The sequence below is a fragment of the Rattus norvegicus genome, chromosome 1 (genome assembly GCF_021556685.1).
Source record: "Rattus norvegicus strain SHRSP/BbbUtx chromosome 1, alternate assembly SHRSP_T2T, whole genome shotgun sequence".
NCBI lineage: Eukaryota > Metazoa > Chordata > Mammalia > Rodentia > Muridae > Rattus > Rattus norvegicus.
Window position 1 is genome coordinate 152833901 of NC_141534.1, and position 23200 is coordinate 152857100.

Consider the following 23200-nt stretch of genomic DNA (forward strand, 5'->3'; position numbering starts at 1 on the left):
CCGTTTCTGAGTATTATGAATAAAGCCATTGTGAACATACTTAGTTGAATGAGTGTCCTAGTGGAGTAGTGGGGCACATTTAAGTATACCCCCAGAGTGGTATAGCTGGGTCTTGAGGTAGAACTATTTCCAATATTCAGAGAATCTGCCAAACTTATTTTCAGAGTGGTTATACAAATTTCTACTCCTACTAGCAGTCAAGTAGAATTCCCTTGATCTACATCAACACTAGCATGTGTTGTCCCTTGGGTTCTTGATGCTAGTTACTCTTATAATTATAAGGTGGAATATCAGAGTCATTTTAATTTTTATTGCCTTGATGACTAAAGACATTGAATATTTCTTAAAGTGTTTGTTGTCCATTAGAGATTCCTCTGTTGAAAACTCTGTCTAGCTCACTGACCCAATTTTTAGTTGGGTTATTTGTGTTACCAAGATCGTTTGTTGAGTTGTTTGTATATATTGAGTTCCCAACTTCACATTAAAAAACCCATCATAAATAAAACAATCATGTACAGTATCTGGAGGTATCACCATCCTTGACTTAAAAAATGTACAACAGAGCTATAATAATAAAAACTGTATAGTATTTGCATAGAACAGAGAGGTTGATCAATGAAATTGATCCAAAGACAGATGAATGAACCCAAACATCTATGGACACTTGAATTCTGAGAAGAAAGTCAAAACAATGCAATTGAAAAAGAAGACCACCTTAAAGTAAAAGAAGCGCTGCTCTAACTGGGATGTCTGCATGTAGAGCAATGCAATAAATTCTCATTGACCACCCTGAAGAAATCTCTAGTTTAAGTGGATCAAAGACCTCATTGTAAAAACTGATACTCTAAATCTATTAGAACAGAAATTGGTCAATGGCTTTCAACTCCTATGCATAGAAAACAGCTTCCAGAGAAGAACACCAATGGCTAAAACACTAAGAAATGTGACCTCATAAATCTACAAGGATGCTGTAATGCAAAGGACACCCTCAATATGAAAAAAACAAGACCCTATAGATTGTAAAAGATATTAATCACTTTACATCTGACAGAGAGTTAATAGTCAAATGAGGACACTTGTAATGGAAAAGAACAGAAAATGGTATACCGATTTTTCATGTTATTCTCATAGAGCACAAACATCTAGATAATCTCAGAATTATTCCATTTGTTTATTTGCTAAGGACAAAATATAAGTATCTACACTTGTCTTTGTAATGTCAGAACTACAGAACTTGCTCATTCCTTGTGAAGCACTATATATAACACTGAATGTTTCTTAGAAGTGTTAATAGAAATTAGTCTCTTGTGTAGAAATTTTGCTGCAATAGCCTCAGAATACACTTGACATCAGTATTCCTCAGACTGTAATTTATAGGATAAGTTCTGGAGGCAATACTGTGGGTAACATAGAAAACAGTCATTCTGTGATTTATAGTGCATCTGATGGTGGCTTCACATAGAAAAAGCAAGCAGTAGCAATAAAAACAGTGAAAATCATTAGGTGGGGAGGCAGATGGGAAGTATTTTTGACTTACCTTTAGTACTATGATTCATTAACACAGTGGGAAAATGTAAAAGTAAGAAATCACAACACAGATGAGACAAGACATGCCTGACAAACACCAATCCCAAGACTTGTTGAAATGACCCAAAAAATTTAGGGCATGAAATAATTAGCAATGAGGTAACATCACAGACAAACTATGGAGCCACAGAAAGACATGGAAAATATGCAATCTCTACATAGACCTTCGTAGACCTTCATAGATACTCTATGTGCACCCCAGTTTCTCAGAAAACATCACCATCAATACATAGATTCTACACTTAATGACCTCATATTCCAAGAGGGAATATTGTTGTATAGCAATCATGTGATATGATCACCAGGGCAAATGCTTTCCCAGATGCAAATGAAGTAATTAAAACAACTGAAAAGTATCATGGAAATAGATTCTGGGAAAGAAGCCATCATGAAGTAAACTGAGAGCCAATTTCCTTACAGTAATGTCACGTACTCAATTTTACTATTCTGTAGGCTTCTTGTATGTTCATGGCCATCTGTTTCTTTACGGTAAGGACATTTTTCTTTACAATTTTCTTGAAGATATTTACTGGCCCTTTAAGTTGGGAACCTGCACTCTTTTCTACTATTATCCTCATGTTTGGTCTGTTCATTGTGTCCTGGATTTCCTGGATGTTTTGGGTTAGGAGATTTTCACACTTTTCATCTTTGATTATTACGTCAATGTTTTCTATGATATATTTTGCCCCTAAGATCCTCTCTTCAATCTCTTGTGTTCTGTTTGTGATACTTGCATGTATGACTCTTGATCTCTTTCCTAGGTTTTCTATCTCCAGGGTTGTTTCCCTTTTTGATTTTTTTATTGTTTCTACTTCCATTTTTAGATCCTGGATTTTTTTGTCAATTCCTTTACCTGTTTGATTGTGTATTTCCTGTACTTATTTAATGTGTCAATTAGAGATATCTCTCCTCTATTCATGGGCTTCTTCCAGTGTCTCTTGATACTCCTGCTGTGGTGGTTTATGGTCAGGATTAGATAGCAAGGTAGCAAGATTGATGGTGCTGGAGAGATGCCTGAGAAGTTAAGAGCACTGACTCTTCTTACAAAGGTTCTGAGTTCAATTCCCAGCAACGACATGGTGGCTCACAACAATCTGTAAAGAGTGATGACCTTTTTGGATGTGTCTGAATACACCTTTAGTATACTCATACACCTAAAATAAATAAATAAATCTTAAAACATGGCTGGATTGAGCCCAACTGGTGGAGAATCTTGTCCATGTCAGCTGACTGGTGGTCCCATTCTCTGGGATTGTTCATTTAAAGGCAACATATTCTTGATTTTGGTGTGCAAGGACAGGAAGCAGAAAATATCTTTCAAGTCTAAGACTGTGTACCAAATTCTGGAAGGTGGCAAATATCTCAACAGTATGATAGGATTACACACAGAAGGGTGAATTACAGCTACTAGACAGTTTCCCTCTCATAAGTCCTGGGCTTGGTGATATTCCTTAGTTCCTAGCTTCTTACCTGACAGGAACAGTATCTTCCAGGTAGATTGGCACATACACAACAGCCCTACCTGGATGAGCCTGGAGATGTGTGGCTTAATTCCTTCCAGTGCCTCCTGAGATCTAGGGTATTGTCTGAGAGACAGTGAGGTAGCCTGTACCTTGAGTTCTACCTCCCCAAATGGGAGGAGGGGAGATGAAATTTTGCTTTGCTCATCTCTGCTGCTTCTGCCTAGGCTGACTGGAATGTTTCCAACAACCAAGTCAAGTCCTGTTTCTGAGTTAAGGTGGTTTCAAATAAGAAATAGGGGCGGTAATATATGAGAGAGGCTAAAGGCTGAAAAGTAGAGTTTGGATTTCACTAAAACAAAGAATATGAATAGATGAAATCCTCAGTCAATAAAAAATACAAATCATTATGACTACCTCTTTTTAGAAAATTTTTGAACGTGTAATCCATTGACATAAGTCTATGTAAAAGTAAATCAAACTTCTCTTTTTCCCTCTCTAAATAGTTAGTTTGGCTAATAAAGAGAATTTCAAATAATATACTATGAAATGTAATTGACTTACTTTCGAGTAAGAACATGAAATGTGCTGGAGATATGTCTTAGTTGATAAATGTTTTCTGGATAAGCACAAGAATGTCCATATGGAACTGTAAAACTGCTATGAAAGGTAAATGAGATGGCATACCGGTTGCCCAGTTAATGTGGGAAACGGAAAACGTTTATTCCTAGGGCATGATGTCCATTCAGGTTCTTCAAATATCAAATATATGCATTTCAGTTTCAGATAGACAACTGGACTCAAAACACAAATGTGGGGAACTATAGATGACCTTTGGCTTACATAGGGTCATATGCAGAATATGAAGTAAACACACATACACAAAAACAAACAAATAAAGAATCTAGGCATATTAATTCATTACACAACATAAGAAAATTGAATATTCAAATGGAGACCATACGTAATATGAGGAGGTATTTCTACATGGCTAGCATGTGTGATACTCAAAAAAAAAAAAAACCAAACAAACAAACAAAAAAAAAAACAAAAAACAAAAAAAAAATAACCAGAGTATTCAGGATACCAAATGACGCAGGGCACAAAAGAAATTATACACAGGTTGTGTGAATTGTATATTTAACAATTATATGTTAATTAACATAGTATTTAAATGGAAAGTGTAAGGAGAAAAAATATATAAACACAGTGTATATACATACATATATACATACATACATATATACATACATGTCTATAAAGACAAGCATAACAAAAAGAGGATAGTGACCATACTAATCAGAGTCTTAGTCTGTATCTCTAAGAACACAGGAATAAGTAATTATACAGAACAGAGCAGAAAATAGACAGAACAGTTATATAAAAGTCTAAGAATGATCAACAAAATACAAACATGGAGAATAAATGTTTTAGTTTAAAATTTTCCTGATGAATCTATTAGATCACTACCTCCTTCAGAAACAAAAGTCTGGGGAAAAAGTGAAATATTAAAAAGTCAGTCTATAAAATATGGGACAATATAAATTCATTTTGAAACTTTCTTAGATATGACAAATGACAGATAGCTATACTGAATGAATACATATGAACAACACTAATTTTTAAAACACATGATACAGTTCATTCATTTTGATCTCATCAATACCTAAGAGTTTATTATTCATTGTGACAAATGTATTCTGTTGTACACAATGTGATATAACCATTACAATACAATCTTTCCAACAAAGAGCTTAAGTCACTCACAAGAAAAAATATACAAGCTGTAATTCGAAACAGAACACTCTATTAACTCTGTATTACAAAATTTTATATAGAATGTGTGCAGAAGGTGCTTAATTTAGAGAATGGAATAAAGAAAACATTTTTGACTTAAGATTCTGTTTATATAGATTTTACATTAAATATTGAAAAGATGAAAGTAAATGACAAAGTGAGAAGAGGATCCAAAGAAGGATCATAGAACAAAAGTAAGGAATGATAGCTGGTGTGGCTGAGATATAAGGTGATTATTCTATGTTGAGAAGAAAGCTTGCAAATGAATGAGATTTTTCTTCTGGGAAAGAGGCAGAATTGGAGTTTCCCTAATGTACTTATTAAATGTTACTAATGTTGGTGATTCTAGCAAAAGTGATTCTAAATCTCAGGGAAAAGAAAATAAACCACATAGATAGATAACAACACAGAAAACGATGTGGTGAATCTTTATTGTTGTCCTGTTTACTTTTGAGGTTTTACTTAGAGTTAAAGCAATAAATGCTGCAACACTTATTACAGAAGAAACCATATGAGGATGTATCATAACTGCTTACATGCTTTCCCCATCTAAATTGTGTGGTTTTTTTGTAAAGCACCAGATAAAAAGTTATTTCATATTTATTCATTTTGTAAGTGAACCAGGTAAGTTATCAAATGACCAAATGTGAAATTGAACCATGAAGTAATATCAATAGTTTTAGAAAGGTATATTCCCAAAATTATTACACTCTTTTTATTAACTGTTATGACCAACCTTGACCAGCAAGGAAGACACGACCAGAGGAGATCTTCTTCAAGCAGTTTATTCAGGAACGTTGATTCAATCTTCTACCCTGGGGAACACCCTACATCAGCTTAAGTACCCAATGCCAACCAACCCCAAGGTGCCACATGGGGCTTGCCGATAGGCTGTCTCTATGCGGAAGCAACCAGGCCAAGCAGGAACAGCCAAATTAGGACTTGTTTTTCACAAGGAGCGCTCACCATTGGGAGGGTGGAAGGCAGAAATTGGCGCCATCTTTGGGGCACGGGACTTCGTAGCTCCCTACAATTAACTATTTTACTGATTCATTCATTTTATATACCAATATTAATACCTATCTCTACCAAGTCCCCACTACAAGCACAACTCCTCCTCTCATCCCCTCCTCCCCTTCTTTTCTGGGAAGGGGATCCTCCCCTTAGGTATCATCACACTCTGGCACATGAAATCATTGCAGGACTAGGCATTTCCTCTCCTTCTGAGGCCAGACAAGGCAGCTCAGTTAGCAGACTATGACTCACAGACAGGCAACAGATTCAACAATAGTCCTCGCTCCAGTTGTTGGGGAAGTGTGTGAAGACCAAGCTATACATCTGTAATGTGTGTGTGTTTCTGTGTGTGTGTGTGTGTGTGTGTGTGTGTGTGTGTGTGTGTGTGTGTGTGTGTGTGTGCGTGAGTGTGTGTGTTTTGTAGAGGGTCTAGACAATTTTAGCTCTTTGGTTATTGGTCAGCCTCTGTAAGCCCTCATGGCTCCAGATTATTTGACTTTGTTGATCTTCCTAGGGCATCCCTATAATCTCTGCTACCTCAATCTTTCTGTAATTTATCTATAAAACTCTAGGACTCCATCTAATGTTTGGATGTAGGTCTCTGCATCTCTTTCTATAGGCTTCTAGGTGGATTCCCTCAGAGGACAATCCTGTCTGTAAGCATAACAGAATATCCTTTCCAGTGTCTGTGGTTACTTCCTGCCCATGGGATAGGTTTCAATTGGGGCCAGTCATTGGTTGGCCACTCCCTCTGATTCTGTTCCATCTTTGTCCCTACACATCTTATAGGCAGGCCAAATTTTGGGTCAAGTCTTTATAGGTGGGTTGCTTTCTTTATTACTATACAGGGAGCCTTGCTGGACTATAGGAGGTGGCTTGTTCAGCCTCTTAGTCTCCTACTATTTGGGGTATCAGGTAGAGTCACTCCCATAGACTCTTTGGGTACTCCTCCCGTCCCATGTTTGTGGCAATCCTAAATATGACCCCTCCGCATCCCTGCTCTCCACCATTTTCCATCCTCTCTCCACTGTTTTCTCTACACAGGAATCACCTGCCTTGTTCCTCTCCCCCTTTCCTCTCCCACAAGTTCCCTCCCTCCATCTGTAACTGATCATTCTTTTAATTATATTTCTGAGGAAGATTCAAGCATCCCTCCTTGGGCTGTCCTTGTATTTGGCTTTGTTGGGTCTCTGAATTGTAATGTGGTTATTCTTTACTTCCTGGCTAATTTCTATGTATAAATGAGTATATACCATGCATATCCTTTTGGATGTGAGTTACCTCACTAATATTTTCTATTTCCATCCACTGATTTCAAACTCATGATATCCTTGTTTTAATAGGTGAGTAGTATGCCATTGTATAAATGAATCTCATTTTGTCCATCCTTTTTTAGTTAAGGTTTCCCTTAACTATAGATTAATAGATTAATAGATTGTTTCCAGTTTTTAGCTATTATGAATAAAGCTGTTATGAACATACATAGCTGAGCAGGTGTCCTTGTGGAGTGGTGGGAAAACTTTTAAGTATATCCTCAAATTGTATAGCTGGTTCTTGGGGTAAAACTATTTCCAATATTCAGAGAATCTGCCAAACTGGTTTGCAGAGTGGTTGTACAAGTATATACTCCAACAAGCAGTAAAGGAGTATTCCATTTCTCTACATCATCACTAGCATGAGCTGTCTCTTGAGTTCTTGATGTTAGGTTTAGTGATAGGTATAAGGTGGAATCTCAGAGTCACTTTTATTTTTATTGCCTTGATGAATAAGGACATTGGACATTCTTAAGGTGTTTCTTGGCCATTAGAGATTCCTCTGTTGAAAACTCTATGTTTAGCTCAATGACCCAGTTTAATTGGGTTATTTGGGATGTTGATGTCTACTTTCTTGAGTTATGTACATATTTTGAATTCTCAACCTCACATGAAAAAAAATCCCATCATAACTAAAACAGTCCAGTACAATAAGGGAACTTTGGAGGTATCACCATCATTGACTTCAAGCTGTAGAACAAAGTAGTAATAATGAAAACTGTATAGTAGTGGCACAGAAACAGAGAGGTTGGTCAGTGAAATTGTATGAAAGAAAGAGAAATAAACCCAAACACCCATAAACACCTGAGTTTTCAGAAAGAAATCAAAACCATGAATTTGGACAGAGAGAACATCATCAAAAATAGTGTTGTTCTAACTGGGATGCCTGCATGTAATAAAATGCCAGTAAATTCACATTGATCACTCTGAACAAAATTCAAGTCTAAGTGGATCTAAGACCTCATTGTAAAACCCAATACTCTAAATCTATTAGAAGGTAAAGTGAGGAATATCTTTGAATCCTAAGAATAGGATACAACTACCAGAGAAGAACACCAGTGCCTCAAGCACTAAAGTTAAAAGTTATTAATTTGAACCTCATGAAACTAAAAAATAATTTTGTAAAGCAAAGGATACCATCAATAGAGCAAAAGAGTCTACAGATTCAAAAAGATATTTATACACTTTAAATCTGAAAGAGGGCCAATATCCATATGAAAATAAATGTACCATAAGAAAACAGAAAATTGTATACTGACTTTTCATGTTGTTCTCATATAGCATAATTGTCTGAATTTAGACAATCAGAATTATCTTTAGTGTTTATTTACTCATGACAAAATATAAGTATCTACACTTGTTTTTCTAATCTAAGAATTACAAACTTTCTTGTACCTTGTGAAGCACTATAACACTGAAAATTACCGAGAAATGTTAATAAAAGTTAGTCTCTTGTGTAAAATTTCGCTGCTACATCCTTAGAATATAATTGACATCACTGTTCCTCACATTTTGAATTAAAGGAGAAGTGCTGGAGGTAACAGAGTATGTAGCACAAAAAACTGCCTGGAGGTGATTGATGGTGCAAATGATGGTACGCCTTCACAAAGAAAAAGTAAGCAGTAGCAATAACAACAGTGAAAATCATGAGGTAAAGAGACAGGTGGCAAATGCTTTGGACTTACCTTTATTAGTAGGAATCATCAACACTGTAGAAAAAATGTAAAAGTAAGCAATCACAACACAGATGAAACAAGACATGCCTAGCAAACACCAATCCCAAGATTTGTTTAAATGACCTCAAGTGTTTTAGAACAGGAAATACTTAGTAATGAGGGAACATCATAGAGAAAGGGAAAACATTGCTACATAGCAATCACATGGCATTGCCAACAAGACAAATACTTCCCCAGGTGCAAATAAAGCAACTAAAACATCTGGAAAGTAGCATGGAACAATGGTAGATGTTGTTGTGAATAAGAAGCTGAGAGCTCTACATCTCAGTTGGCAGCCTGAGGGAAAAATACAGAGAGCCAATTTTCTTCCAATAATGCCACCTACTCCATTAAGGCCACATTTCATAGTAGTGCCTCTGTCTATGGGGGTTTTATTCAAATCACCACATTCCACTCATGACCCTCATAGGCTTATAGCCATTTCATAATGCAAAATGCATTTCATTCATGTTTGCTGCCATGACAATAATAGACTAAACCTCTGAGGCTGTAAGCCAGTCCCAATTAAATGCTTTCCTTTCTGAGATTTGCAATGGTCATGGTGTCTCTTCACAGCAATAAAATCCTAACTAAGATTCTGGATCATGGAGATTGGTACTACATGAGAAAATTTATTGTATGTTGATGCATTTTGGACTAAGTATGTTGTTAAAGGTGTGCTTTGAGACTTCAAATCATGGAAGGTCTCTCTTCTTACTTTCTGAGGATCCAAATATAGAACTCTCAGCTATTCCTCAAGCACCATGTTTGCTTGCATGCTGACATGTTCCCTGCTACATGATTGACTTAAACTCGGAAACTGCAAGGAAGTCCCAAGTTGTCTACATCTATATCTATAACTATAGCTATCTCTCCATATATATCTATATCCATATCTATATCTATACCTATACCTATATCTATATCCACATCCTTATCCATATCATATCTATATCTATACTATCAATCTATCAATCTAACCTATATACACACAGAGAAACACACAGACACACACACACACACACACACACACACACACACATACACACACACACACCTATATGTGCCTGGAAGTCACAACCCAGAATAGATATAGAATTGTTGTGATGAAGATATTTAGGATTGTAACAGGAAAAAAAAGGCATCCGACAGGGAAAATTTCTACAGAACAAGGTACATTGATCTGTGAAGCTGCAAGTGTGATGAAAGTAATGATGAGCACATTAAATTTTAGGGTTTCAAAGTAAATCAGTGTGATAAACATTCCATATACTGTCTATATCTCAGAGATATCAGAGAACCTCAGTAGAATAAATCTTGTTTTTGCAGTAATATGGGGCATACTTGATTTTCTTCACAGTCAATCAGCAGTAATGAGTAGCAAATCATAATGTCTTAAATAACTACACTAATGTACAGAAATGCTGAACAGAGAAAAGTCAATAAACTGTTTAATGTACTACTACATTTGTATAAAAATGCCATTTCTTTTTTTTCTCCCTTTCATATGCTTCCACTCTCTCTCTTCCTTCTATACATTCGCAGTATTTCTCTCTCTGTTTTTTCACACTGTTGATGTTCACTGTCTTCTAACATTCCTCTCTCCACCAATCTGATCTATTTTCCCCCCTCTCTTTTTCCTAGAATCAAATTTTCCTTAAAGGTCTGAACATGTTATATATGTTTACTAAAAGTGAGATATGAAACCTTAACTTGGTACTATTTTCAAATAACATCAGAGTAGCATAAAAAATTGTCATATAAAATTGTCTTGTTTCATTTCTAGGATACTTTCATAAACAGTTTAGAAAAACTTTCATTGTTTTTACTAAGTTGTCTTTCCATTCATATACTAATGAATTGTCCTTTACTGGATATTGCATATATTAAAGTTAACTTTACAAACTATTTTAAAAGTTTGGATAAGAGAATCATTGTAGACAATTAAAAGATAAGTATAAAAAGAACTTTGATATGATCATTACCTCATTTACAGATGTATCTAAGAAGAATCTCATGTACATTTAATATACATCAATATTCATAAACAATGAAAGCAAAAGAAAGTAAAATGAAGAAAAATTAAAATTTTGAATTTATTTTCATCCTGTACATTAAGCTTGCATTTGTGTAATATGGCTATGAGCAGTAGCTTCCAAACTTCTTAATCTGCAACACATTAAAAAATTTCTGTAGGTGGTGGGGACCCTATCCATAACATTTTCATTGATGCTTTATAACTGTAAATATGCTACTGTTGTGAATTGTAATATAAATAATTTTGATATAGAAGCTTGGCAAAGTGGTTGGAAACAACAGGTTGAGAACCATTTACTCTACATTTGGGCAACAGAATTTGGTCCTATTGAGTGAACATTTGTGTTAGCTCTTTTCTTAACAGGTTTCATTAAAAAAATTTAGGAAAGTATAACAATGACTTAGATACTTAAAACCACTGCAAAAAACACAATGCAAAGCTAATAGAAGATAAAATCTTAACATATCTCCAGTTATTTCCTTTGCGATTGATTGTCTTAAACTTTTTGATTAATTTTCTTCAATTCTGAGGGCAATCATGGTCTCTACCTCAATTCGTCCAGTAATAATCTTCTTCTCAGGTTGAAGAAAGATGAATTTACTAAGGTATTTCCAATTTTATTACTTCTGTCTTTTAAATCATCTGTTACAGATATTGGGTAATCCCTAAGAAATCTATACTTTTTGGATAAGCATTGCTTGAATAGTAGAGGTTTGTAGGCAGATGATTCACTAATGAGACAGATGCCATGAGAAGAAATGACCATCAACTATAGAACAAATTTCCCCTCTTCCAAACGATACATCTGACTTGTAAATACACTGAAAGTAAATAAAGGTAATTTATTTTAACATTTCTCTTTACAATAAACAAGTATTGCCACTTTAAGTAGGCAACTCCAATTACCATCACATTGCTAATATTAATCAGAACATAGTGAAAAATCAACCAGACAACAGTTTGAGCCAGAATTACAATTATGGAAATTCTTGTGCTCTTCTTTTGTTTAATCTTGGTGTCCTTGTTATTATTTCTGAACATATTTCTCTCCATTACCATTTTATTTACTAAATTTCTCTTCAATACTTTACTGTTCTTTTTTCTATTTGATTTATATAAATATTAACTATTATGTTTCTTGTTGATTTATTTGGATATTACCTATTTTTACTTTGCTGTTAATTACTATAGCCAGAATATCTATGTTATGGGATTTCTTTAAAGTAACTCTAAAAACATATCCCATTTTTTCCTTGACTATTTTTCTTTAACATGTCACATTGTTTTAAAATCACTTTTTGCATATTTTCAGCATTAAAAGTTTATTGTGTGTTACTAGATTACATTCATTTTAGTTATCTTTTCTTGAAAAGAAATCTCTTCTCTGTGTGGACAGGCCTTAACATAAGCCTGTGGGTGTTTATTTGTGTGTGTGTGTATTTGTGAGTGTGTGTGTGTGTGTGTGTGTGTTTGTGTGTGTTATATTGACTGAGTAATATAAAATAATGAAGAGATTATTACATAAATTTATTCTCCAGTTGAGGAGTCAAAGATAATTATGAACAAATATTCTACTAACAACAAAATATTCTTCATATTAGATGATTTGGGGCATTAAAAGACCTTGGTTGATAATTTCAAGTCTTAAGCTTTCAAACGAAGAATATATAGGACAAAAAATCTTTGGACATGGCATTTTATAAATATACCTTGAATGAGATATGAAAATGGATACCATTTTTATATTTTCAGAGAACTGTCTGCATACACAAGAAGAATGTGTGGTAGAGGGCTAAGATCCAGGATTTTTCCTAGGCTATACCTACTATATGCATAAAGAAAACTACCAGGAAACATAAAGGTGAATAAATCACTGTTAAATTACGTTGCATTCAATATCACACCAAATTTTCTCCACATTTCTAATATTTTAAATATTGTTTTAGACAATGTATTTTAACATTAACCAATGGAAATTTAAAAGTTGAGCCTTAGAACAATTCAGGTTCTTCATGTTCCTAGAAAGAGTTACTCATCAGATATATGTAGGGAGATTTTCTCGCAGGTAGTCTTGAGGAGGGAAATATTTTTATATACATTAAAGCTTAATGTACCTGTAGATTACCTAAAAGGAAAATAGGATACGTTGCCCACTTCAGAAACAGAAAATATAACATATTGTTACATCTTTAAGGTTTTGAGAAAACCCAGTTCAGAGCTAAATTGTTATGCTTTCTTATCAGGATAATACAAGTATAAACAGTGAGGAAAATATTTTACCCTTTTATAAACTTGCATGGTGATTTATTCAAAACTTTACATAGTCAATATGTCTCTAACAAATTTTTTAAGTCATATGGCTACTCCCTTAATGACCCTAATGGCAATCTTTCTGGATATTTTTATGAAGACTCCATATCTTTAGAAAGTTACAATTATTGATCCTTTCTACACACTATATTAGTCAGCCAATTGTAATTAGACTACGATATATCATGAAAAACATGCTCATATCTTGCAGAAACAGAATAATTATGTATTATATCAATTATATAGTGCATTATAACTGGAGACATCACAGTTTAAAAATAAACATGATACAAAATACAAAATTAGAAACTCTGAAAAAGACTCCTGTCAGACATCTATTAATCACTTTGTTCCCGGCTGTTTTAAAATATTTAGAAAAAAGTCAACAAGAGAAACAAATTCTTGATTCTAGCCCATTTTTGCAGATATAGTCCAAATAACAAAGAAAGCTTAATTGAAGGATCATGTAAGAGCTGGTCACAGTGTGTCTACAGTCAGAAAGCAGAAAATGAAATTATCACATTCTAATGGTACTCTGTTCAGCTTCTTATTTTTCTTTTCTAAGCAAGTTGCCAAATCAGAAAAGAATGTTACCTACAGTCAGGGTACATCTTCCTGTTAGGGACAATCCATTCCAGAAAGGCCCTTAAAGACATATCTACACTAAAAACCTATTTTTCTTAGTTGCTCGCATAATTCAAGAGACATTTAAAAAACATTAGCCACATCATATCATTCTTTTCTTCAACTCTATTTTTAAATGCATCACTTTAAAACATAACATTACAAAAATGTGTTTAGTACATCTCTAAAAGATTCTAAAGTCTTAACACTTTTAATACAACATTGTACAAATATCTGTGGTGCCTTGGACAGATGAGTCATTTGTTAGGAACAGGTACAGATCTTGCTGAGGTTGAAGGTTTTGTTTCTAGCAATCACATTGAGTTATCCAGAATTACCCATCATTTTTGCACATATGAACTGTTCTGGCTTTTGATGTCATCCTCCTTCACATGTACTCACCACCTCAAATACATACAATGACAAAATGTAAAATAAAATAAAAAGTTCTTAAGTTCATGATTCAATTTTGTCTTGAAACGCAAGGAGTATGTTAGATCTTTAAAAAAATGTACTTCAGATGTTCAGTGGCACCCAGCAAATCTTTGCATTCTAAAAACAGTAACAAGTGAACAACAAGGACAGATGAAGTCAAATGCAGAAGGGGAAGGTTGTGAAAAATTTAGCTTTTTGTCTAGGGTTTGAGATTTATCATGGGATCACCGGCATTCCAGTACCATTAGCCCAGCATCACACTCAGCCTGTTCTGCAGATTTATCTCAGGTGACGCTGTACCTGCAAGCCTCATTCTCAATGTATGAAAGTCAGATAGCTTCACAGGTGAGATAGCTTTCTTCACTCTTTATATATGTTACATATATAATTGTAAATTAATGTAATGTGTGAAAGGATCTTGTGTTTTTGAAAGTCTTTAGAATTTGTAGGGTTATTTAGACTCATTACTTATACTTGTAATAGTTCTTACTCTCATATATACATAATATTTCTAATCAAGAGAAAGTGCAGAAAAACATACTTACAAATGTCCAACTCTCCAGTGTCTCTTAGATAATAGGCTGAACCTGGATGGTCGATATTTGTCTTTTAGAACCTGTCCTCTATGATCTTGTTCCAGGTTTGTCTTTTCCTCCAGAATTTGATACTTCCTTAAAAATTGAGCCTACTTCACTCTAGGCCTAATGTGTTGCTTCTTGCCTATTCTTTCTAATTATTAGAAAAATTAGCACAGAAATTTCATGTGAATTAAATTTGACTGTATACATGCTTCATCTCAAATATATTGTTCTAATTGTTGCTTTGTATTGTTTTTAAAGGAAGTAGATGGGTTATCAAATGACGAAATATCCATTCAGCTTTACCAGAAAGCAAAAATTAGCAATTCTTTAGAAAGATATATTTCCCAAATGAGAACGGCAATATCATATAAGAGAATGAACTGGTATTGTAAGTTTATAGGTTAGTCTGATATAATTTTCTGATTTTTGATCATATTAACCTTCATCTATGTACTTATTTTCTCAGGGCAAATATGAGTATCTACATTATTTGAGAGTCAATAATTATAAAACTTGTTTGTAAAATGTGAGCCACTGTACCGTGGACAGATACTTTGAACTGTTAAGTGAAGTAACCTCCTTGGGCAAAGATTTTGTTGCAAACGCCTCAAAGCACACTTGATATCAGTATTTCTCAGGCTATAAATCACAGGATTAAGTGCTGGAGGCAACACAATGTACAGCACAGAAAACACTCTATCTGCAATTGATGCTGTATTTGAAGGTGGCTTCAGATAGTCAAAGCAAGCAGTAGCAATGAAAACACTGAAAACAGTGAGGTGGGGAAGGCAGGTTGCAAATGCTTTGGACTGACCCTTAGTGGTACGAATCTTCAGCACAGTGGAGAAAATGTAAAAGTAAGAGATCACAACACAGATGAAACAAGATATGCCCAGACAGACACCAATTCCAAGACTTGTGTAAATGACCACAAGTGTGTCAGAGCAAGAAATCCTTAATAATGAGGGAACATCACAGAAAAACTGTGAGATCACACAGGAGCCACAGAAGGGCATGGAAAATGTGCAAGCTGTGTATAAAGTTCCAAAGAGTACCCCAGTAGCCCAGGAAACACCTGCCATCAGCACACAGTTACTGCGACTCATGATGGCCTCATAATGTAGAGGAGAACAGATGGCAATATAGCGGTCATATGACATTGCTGTTAGGACAAATAAGTCCCCAGATGCAAAAGATGTCATTAAAATCACTTGCAGGGCACAACCCAGAATAGAAATTGAATTATTGTGAGTTATGCTATTGATAAAGAAATTTGGGATTGGAACAGAAATAAAAAGGACATCCAACAGGGACAAATTCTTTAGGAAAAAGTACATAGGCGTTTGGAGTTTCAGATCCATGGTGATGAGAGTGATGATGAGGAAGTTACTCATTATGACTGCTAAGTACATTACCAGGAAGAACAGCCCACATACAGTCTGTAGCTCAGGAACATCCGAGAATCCCATAAGGATGAACCCTGTAATTCTAGAGACATTGGACATGCTAGGATCTTCCACTGCCTGTCAGATATGAGAAGTAAACAAAAATCAATCATTGATGTACAGAAATGCTCAGTGGAAATGGAGCCAGGACACTACATAGATACAATCACATTGTTATAGCTCTCATTTTATCTTTCTATAAGGTCCTACTTTTACTGGATAAGTAAGTTGTACTAATTTACCATTTGTAATTATTGTACCATGTTTTGTTATACATTTTTAGAAAAATTATTAGTTGTATATCATACTTTCTTAATAGAATTTACTTTTTCCTTGAAATTGCAGTCATTCTGTAGGGAAAACCTTCAAGCCTCTCCTTACACTGCTTTATCTCCTTTGTCTTAATCTTGGTTCAGATTACTGCTATGTTTCATATAGCTAGACTTATCTTTTAACAAGGATTTGCCTTATGTTAATAAGAATCTTCTTGTACCTGTAATATTTTCAAAATATTGCCAACTGCCACATTTGTTCATGTTATCTGAACCCTTTGAGAAGAACCTGGATTCTTTCATTGTTGACTAAATCTTACTTGGACAAAATATTCTTTCACATATATTCTTCAGTAATGATCCTGTGACCCTTAACAGGAATGTCATTTCCCATGTACCAATTTGTCTCCTTCTACCCTAATTATCTAAAAGATTAAACACAGTGTGGTTCAAGTGATCATTCTAATTCATAGCAGAAACAGTTTTCTCTAGATATATCTCTATTCACCCTTTTCAATATTAATCTTTAAGATCCAGTATGTTCAGAACAGAGATAATCGTCAAAAAAGTCACAGTTTTACCAGGAATGTAATAATCTATGACTTCTTCCTCCTCCTTTCAAATACGTTGATAAAAGTTTATATTTATTAAGTTCTTTCTTGACACTTAAAGTTGTTTATTATTTGCTTTCTTTGATGATTAAACACTTTTAACTTGCAGGAACGCTCAAAAAACCAAGCTTCTGTGCCATAAGATTTTCATAAGAAAACAATTTAACTTCCCTTGCTTAAGAAAATAATACTATTCATCACAGTAAGTTTGTATGTAAAATAGGCATGTGATGTAATTGTAAACTCTCTGCCATATTCATATTATATATTATAACTTATATAACTAAATATCTCTGTCATCATGGATATAAACAAGATAAAGTAAGCATAGATTTGTTGTCTAACATTTATATCACCTTAAATTTATAAAACCCTAAAGTATTGAAGATACCAATGAGTTTGCTAATAGATGAGAGTTAGAACCTCCTTAGAAATGGGAGAGATGGACTTCCCCAGTGAGGAGGGTTCGTGTGTGTGTGTGTGTAAAATCATAAATCTGCTTCTTCTAGATAAATCTTTTATCCTGTTTCCAGGATAAAAACTCTGTGTCTAATTATTTATTACTAAATGCCTAGGCCATAAACTTTGGCTCATTACTTGGATAACTCATATTTTTTTCTTTTTTTTTCTTTCTTTTTTTTTTTTTGAGCTGAGGACCGAACCCAGGGCTTTGCACTTGCTAATCAAGCACTCTACCACTGAGCTAAATCCCCAACCCCTACTCATAAATTTTTTAACCCATTCAAACTACTCTGTCTCTACCACTTAGTTACCTCTTCCTCATTTTGAGCCTTCTTTGGATTGTCCCTCAGGATCTCCTCCAGCATCTCCTTTGAATATATTTCAAATCAGTTTGCATCTCCTTTTATCCTCTCAACAATTCTCAGAATCCTCTGTCTTTCTGCCAGTGCCCCACCTCCTATTTTCTATCTCAGCCCATTTGAATTCAGCTTTTAATTTGTTGCCAGATGATGCTTACAAGATAGACTCTCTACATGTGTATACATGTACACAAATGCACAAACACATGCATGTAATATCTTATTAAACCAAAACAACAAGAGAAATGAGGGGGAAGGTATATGGTGTGACGGTAAGAGTGATGTAAGGAAATGGAGTATTTTAATTATATCATATACTCAAAAATGCCTTTTAAAAGCAAAACAGAAAAAAGAAAAGAAAAATACGTGAATGACTGTAGCCTTGGCTCAGGAGATGAAAACCCTTTTTGCTCTTAGAAAAAATGTGAGTTTATTTTCCAAAGCAACGTGATAGCTCACAATTGTATGTGACTCCAGTTCCACCTATTTCTGGATTTTATAGGTAAAAGACATTTACAGTGTACACACATATAAATGCATAAAAATAAAAAACACATGAAATTAAAATAAGAAATATGTCTTCAGGGAAGAAAAGATCTAAATTAGGAAAATTTTTGAGTCACTCACATACATACATGTGTACTATGAACATGTAAGCATTTCTGTATGTTTTTTCTGTGAAGGAACCTTGAGAGACCACCACATCAATATACTTCCTCCAATTGTGCCTTCATATTTCTCTTGAACATACTATGTTTTGATAATGTTGTAGTAAGATCCAACACATGTTGACATCCTGTATACATTCAATCTATATCCTGTAAGTACATTACTGGTTACTACATTTAGACATTGATTCACTCTTTATTAAATTGGATCAAATGTTACATATGTATGTGTATATATACATATATATACACATACATATATACGTATATGGAACTTAAAATCATTTTTTGGAGCAGAATATTATAGTATTTTATTAACATAAATTTGAAATATGTATTTGAAATTAATTCAGATTGTTCAAATACCTGGAATATGGATTAGTCATCAGACATGTGTAGAAAGGACTTCCAAGAGATCCAGTTGAGGAGAAAAAAATTTCGTACACATTAACATTTAAGATTGTTGAATGATCATATAAAAGTTGAAAAACTTTGTAATCATGACATGTAGTTACAATTTCGACCTCTGATAAGATTCAAAATACTTGCTAAATTTTAATCATTTCTTAGCATAGAATAAATCAAATACACGTAAGAAAATCATTCATCATGTTTTAAATTTTGTTGAAATTTCCTTTGAAACACTGTGTAATCCAAAGTTGTCTAACAGATCTTTTTAAGGCCTTCGGCTACAAGCTTAATACTCCCCAAAGGAAAATCTTTTTTAACAGCCTTTCTTATTATTTACTTTTCTCTTAAGACAATTAGTGTTACCATAATTGGCACTTTCTGTAGGAAGGACTGATCATTCCCCAGAAAACACATAGAAAACTTCATGAAGAAATTGGCTCATACCTTCCCCAGGAACATGTTAAACTAAATACATATTATTTGGCTTATGTTTTGAACATAGGAATATATTTTGGCAGAAGAGACATGTTATCAGTTGTAAGGTTGACATTCAACCTGAAATTACAAAGCAGAGAAGACACATGCCAAGACAAGGCTGATGATCTTTGCACCCTTTCTTCTTTATTCAATTAAAAGTCACATTCAAGATAATTGTAACATCTTCCACTCAAAATGCACTTCCCAGTTCATTTGGTCATATTGAAAGACCATCATGAATATGTCAAGTTTATTTCTAATGTCATTCTATATCACATGCATTTGAAATTACTGTTAACCTCTGATAGTTTCATCCTTTGCCTACTTGATATTCATAGGTATAATGTTTATACAATATCATGCCACTCCTGGTGTCTAAACTTTCATATTCATTACTCAATGTAAATTTCATTTTCTCTTTTAAGATTGATAAAATTTTAACAGCACCATTATTCTTCAGAGTGTTCTCTTCAAATTTCTTTTGAAACTTTAGTTGACGCACCAACCTGGAATCTTTATAAAATCAAAAGATAACTTACAAATATTAAGTAAACAACAGCACAGTATAGGTGTTTCCACTGCAAAGATGAATGGGATGGCAGTATTTTACACACACACACAAACACACACACACACACACACACACACACACACACACACACACACACACACACACCAGTTAGTTTGAAACAAAACTATAATGTCAAAGAATCATCAAATGTTACTGCAGCTCCATATCTGATATTTGGGACTAATGAAACACAGACACTTGGTGGGGCTGTTTTAGCAGCAAAATTTTGTGTACAGAGGGAGAATCTGGCTGTGTCCATGTGAACTGAACTCTTGAGTGGGACTGAATTCAGAGAAATGTGCTAAATTGTTCGATGGAGAAAAAATCAGTACAATATAAAATTAAGGCTGCACATTGTTATTTATAATCCTATCAACTGATGTTTGTAACTGAAATGCAAATTTAAAAATGAATGTATACCTTCTGTAACAAAGAACATGAGTAATGTTAATGATGTAGAGAAGTGAGTGAAGAGATAGCAATCTGTAGTTACTTTATAAAATAAGTGAAACTAATTAGAAGCTTCATGCTTTGCACTGATACAATAGAAAATGTACCTAGAAAACCAATTCCTATTTATCAACAGTTGTATTTTACAAACATTCAGATTTATTTAAAACTATGTGTGATTTGGTTGAGAATGCAACTAAGAGATACAGCTTCAAAGCAGTCACTTAGAGAGTATTTTTCCAGGTACCATTTACACAGGTTCCATTTCAACACATTATCAAGGGCAGATAAGGCCAGGTTATATCTCAGGTTTATGGAATAATTGAACACTTAATTTAAAAGCATGCAAAATATCAGTGTTTTGGACTGAGGAGGTATACCAAGTTCAAGAACATCAATGATGTCATGCATGAGTGTCAGGATTGGGTTACATTATCATAGCCCTGGGAGGTCATTGCACAAAGCCATGAAGATAAAGCCCAAGTTACAGTGGAGATTCTAGGGCAATGGATATGCCAACACAGTGAGATGTTTGCCCAAGAATCCCTTAGTAGCCAGTGTGAAGCTACTCTTAGAGAGATACATTTGCCAAAAGTACAAAATGTGGTTTTCTGGAACCTCCAAACCTCATGGAGTTCTAAGGATGCCACGGAAGTGCTCCAGATCTATACATTGAGTTGATTGATTTGGTGTTTTCCCTGTTTGGGTTTTGAGGTCTTTTTTTCATTTTGTTTTTGTTTTCATTTTTGTACTTTTTTGTCCTGTCTACCATTGTTTATCTCCTTTCCCAGTTTTAAAAATGGGAATGGTTATCCTGAATGATAGTTTGTTTGTGAGTAATTAATTTTTAATTTACAAGTATTCATATTAGAGACTTTCTGGGATTTGGAATATGTTAAAATTGTTGAGATTTGAGGGTTTTTATAGACGTGTTCAATGTATTTTGTATTTAGATGACTGTTGAATTGTAGCACACCTGCCGCTATCATGTAAGCAACAATAATGCCATCAAACTCAGCATGTAGCACAACCACTTGCAAATATAAAAACAAGCACCTAATTATCAAACTTCTTATTCAAGGAAAGCATATTTTTTTTGGATTCTGTAGTTCTGGCTAACTGTCCTTTTTAACTAAAAGTATGCCCATCCAGAATATGGTATTTGTGCTTAAAAGATAAGGCCTATACTGGGATTCAAAATGCTCAATATAGTCTCTAAATAACCAATAAATAATTTTTCTTGACTTAAATCTGTGTACAGATTCTCTTTCTCTGGTGGATTCCCCAACAAATTTCTGAAGGCTGCAGTGAAATCCCAAGAAAAAACCTCAAGGTATCTGGGCTCTCAGGACCACAGACAGTGGGGAAGAATGCTGGGATCAAGGGGCTTCAAGGAGTGCACAACCTCAAACCTGTATCCTAGGGGTGAAAAAGATAGTAATGTTGCCTGTTCTGCCATCTGTGAAGATAAATTCTCACCGATCTACTCATCCAAGGTCCACAAAACTTTCTGATTTGCTCAGATCAAGGTAGAGTTAGATATAAGTAGACTGGAGAACTGATATGGGATGTCTCAGCCAGATGACAAGGATATGCTCAAGTGTATCCAAAACAGAGAACCCTTACCTGTGCAGGGATATGCAAGAGAACTCAACACCCAGAGAAAATAGGAAAACTACACTTTCTGACATTCAGTCTGCCAAGGAAGTCTGTGAATATTAGATAGTCTTTAAAAATATTTTCCAGATGTGTAGAAATAGTTACAACTAAAATCCTCAAATAGTAGCCTAAAAATTCTTCAGGAACTGGTCTCATAACTTGGCATCTCCCTACAATGGGGTCCAACAATTGCCTGATGTTTATAACCCAAACTTTTCGATTAATAAATGAAGATATAAGCATAGATAAAAAATTTCATTGTGTACACAATTCTCAGAATTCTGGGAAAAACTCTTATTATGGTCCAGTGAATGATACATGGACCTCCTTCTTTTGCATTGTCTCATACCTAGTGTGCTTCATATAGGAATGGATTTATCCACTATGAAATTATGATGGGAAACCTTCTTCATTCCTTTCATAGATCTTAGACATAAATTTGTTAGAAATGTCCAATCATTCCTTTCTTACATTAGTATTTGTCCTCCAGTCTTCCATAAAGACTATTCACTGGACTATCGAAGAGACTCAGTCAACAACTAAGTCCATCATCAGTTTTCTTTGTTTGAGTACACAGAAACCAACTTGTGAAGGATCCTCCTATGTCCATTAAAATATGGAGAAACATGCTGTTAAATATTTTGTATTTTTAAAAATATTTGAGTATGATTTCTAATTTATATTTTGATGAAAATTTTCTAAATCTTGAAAAAAATGAAAAGTAATTGAAAGACATGCATAGGTTTTTATAAATTCATGAAACTAAAGTTGACATTTGCATTTGAATGTAGATATTGAAGAGAACACTTTGCTTTAGTCTCTATGTTTTGATAGTTAATGGATACTCAAAGTATTGCATTTTTTGTTTCAATACTTTGGAATCAAATTTTACTTTTTGAAGAGGATGGTTACTGTTGTATTCTCTTTTGATCTCTCATAGA

The 23200-nt window shown here is 34.3% G+C and overlaps 1 protein-coding gene and 1 pseudogene across 1 annotated transcript; both read right to left on the reverse strand.

Moving 5' to 3' along the window:
• Or14e2-ps1 (olfactory receptor family 14 subfamily E member 2, pseudogene 1) lies at positions 8642–9036 on the reverse strand (annotated as a pseudogene).
• On the reverse strand, positions 15372–16379 carry Or14a257c (olfactory receptor family 14 subfamily A member 257C). Its single transcript, NM_001000690.1, is given in 1 exon segment — positions 15372–16379. A coding segment is annotated over 1 exon segment (1008 nt).
• Positions 16380–23200: the final 6821 nt, after the last annotated feature.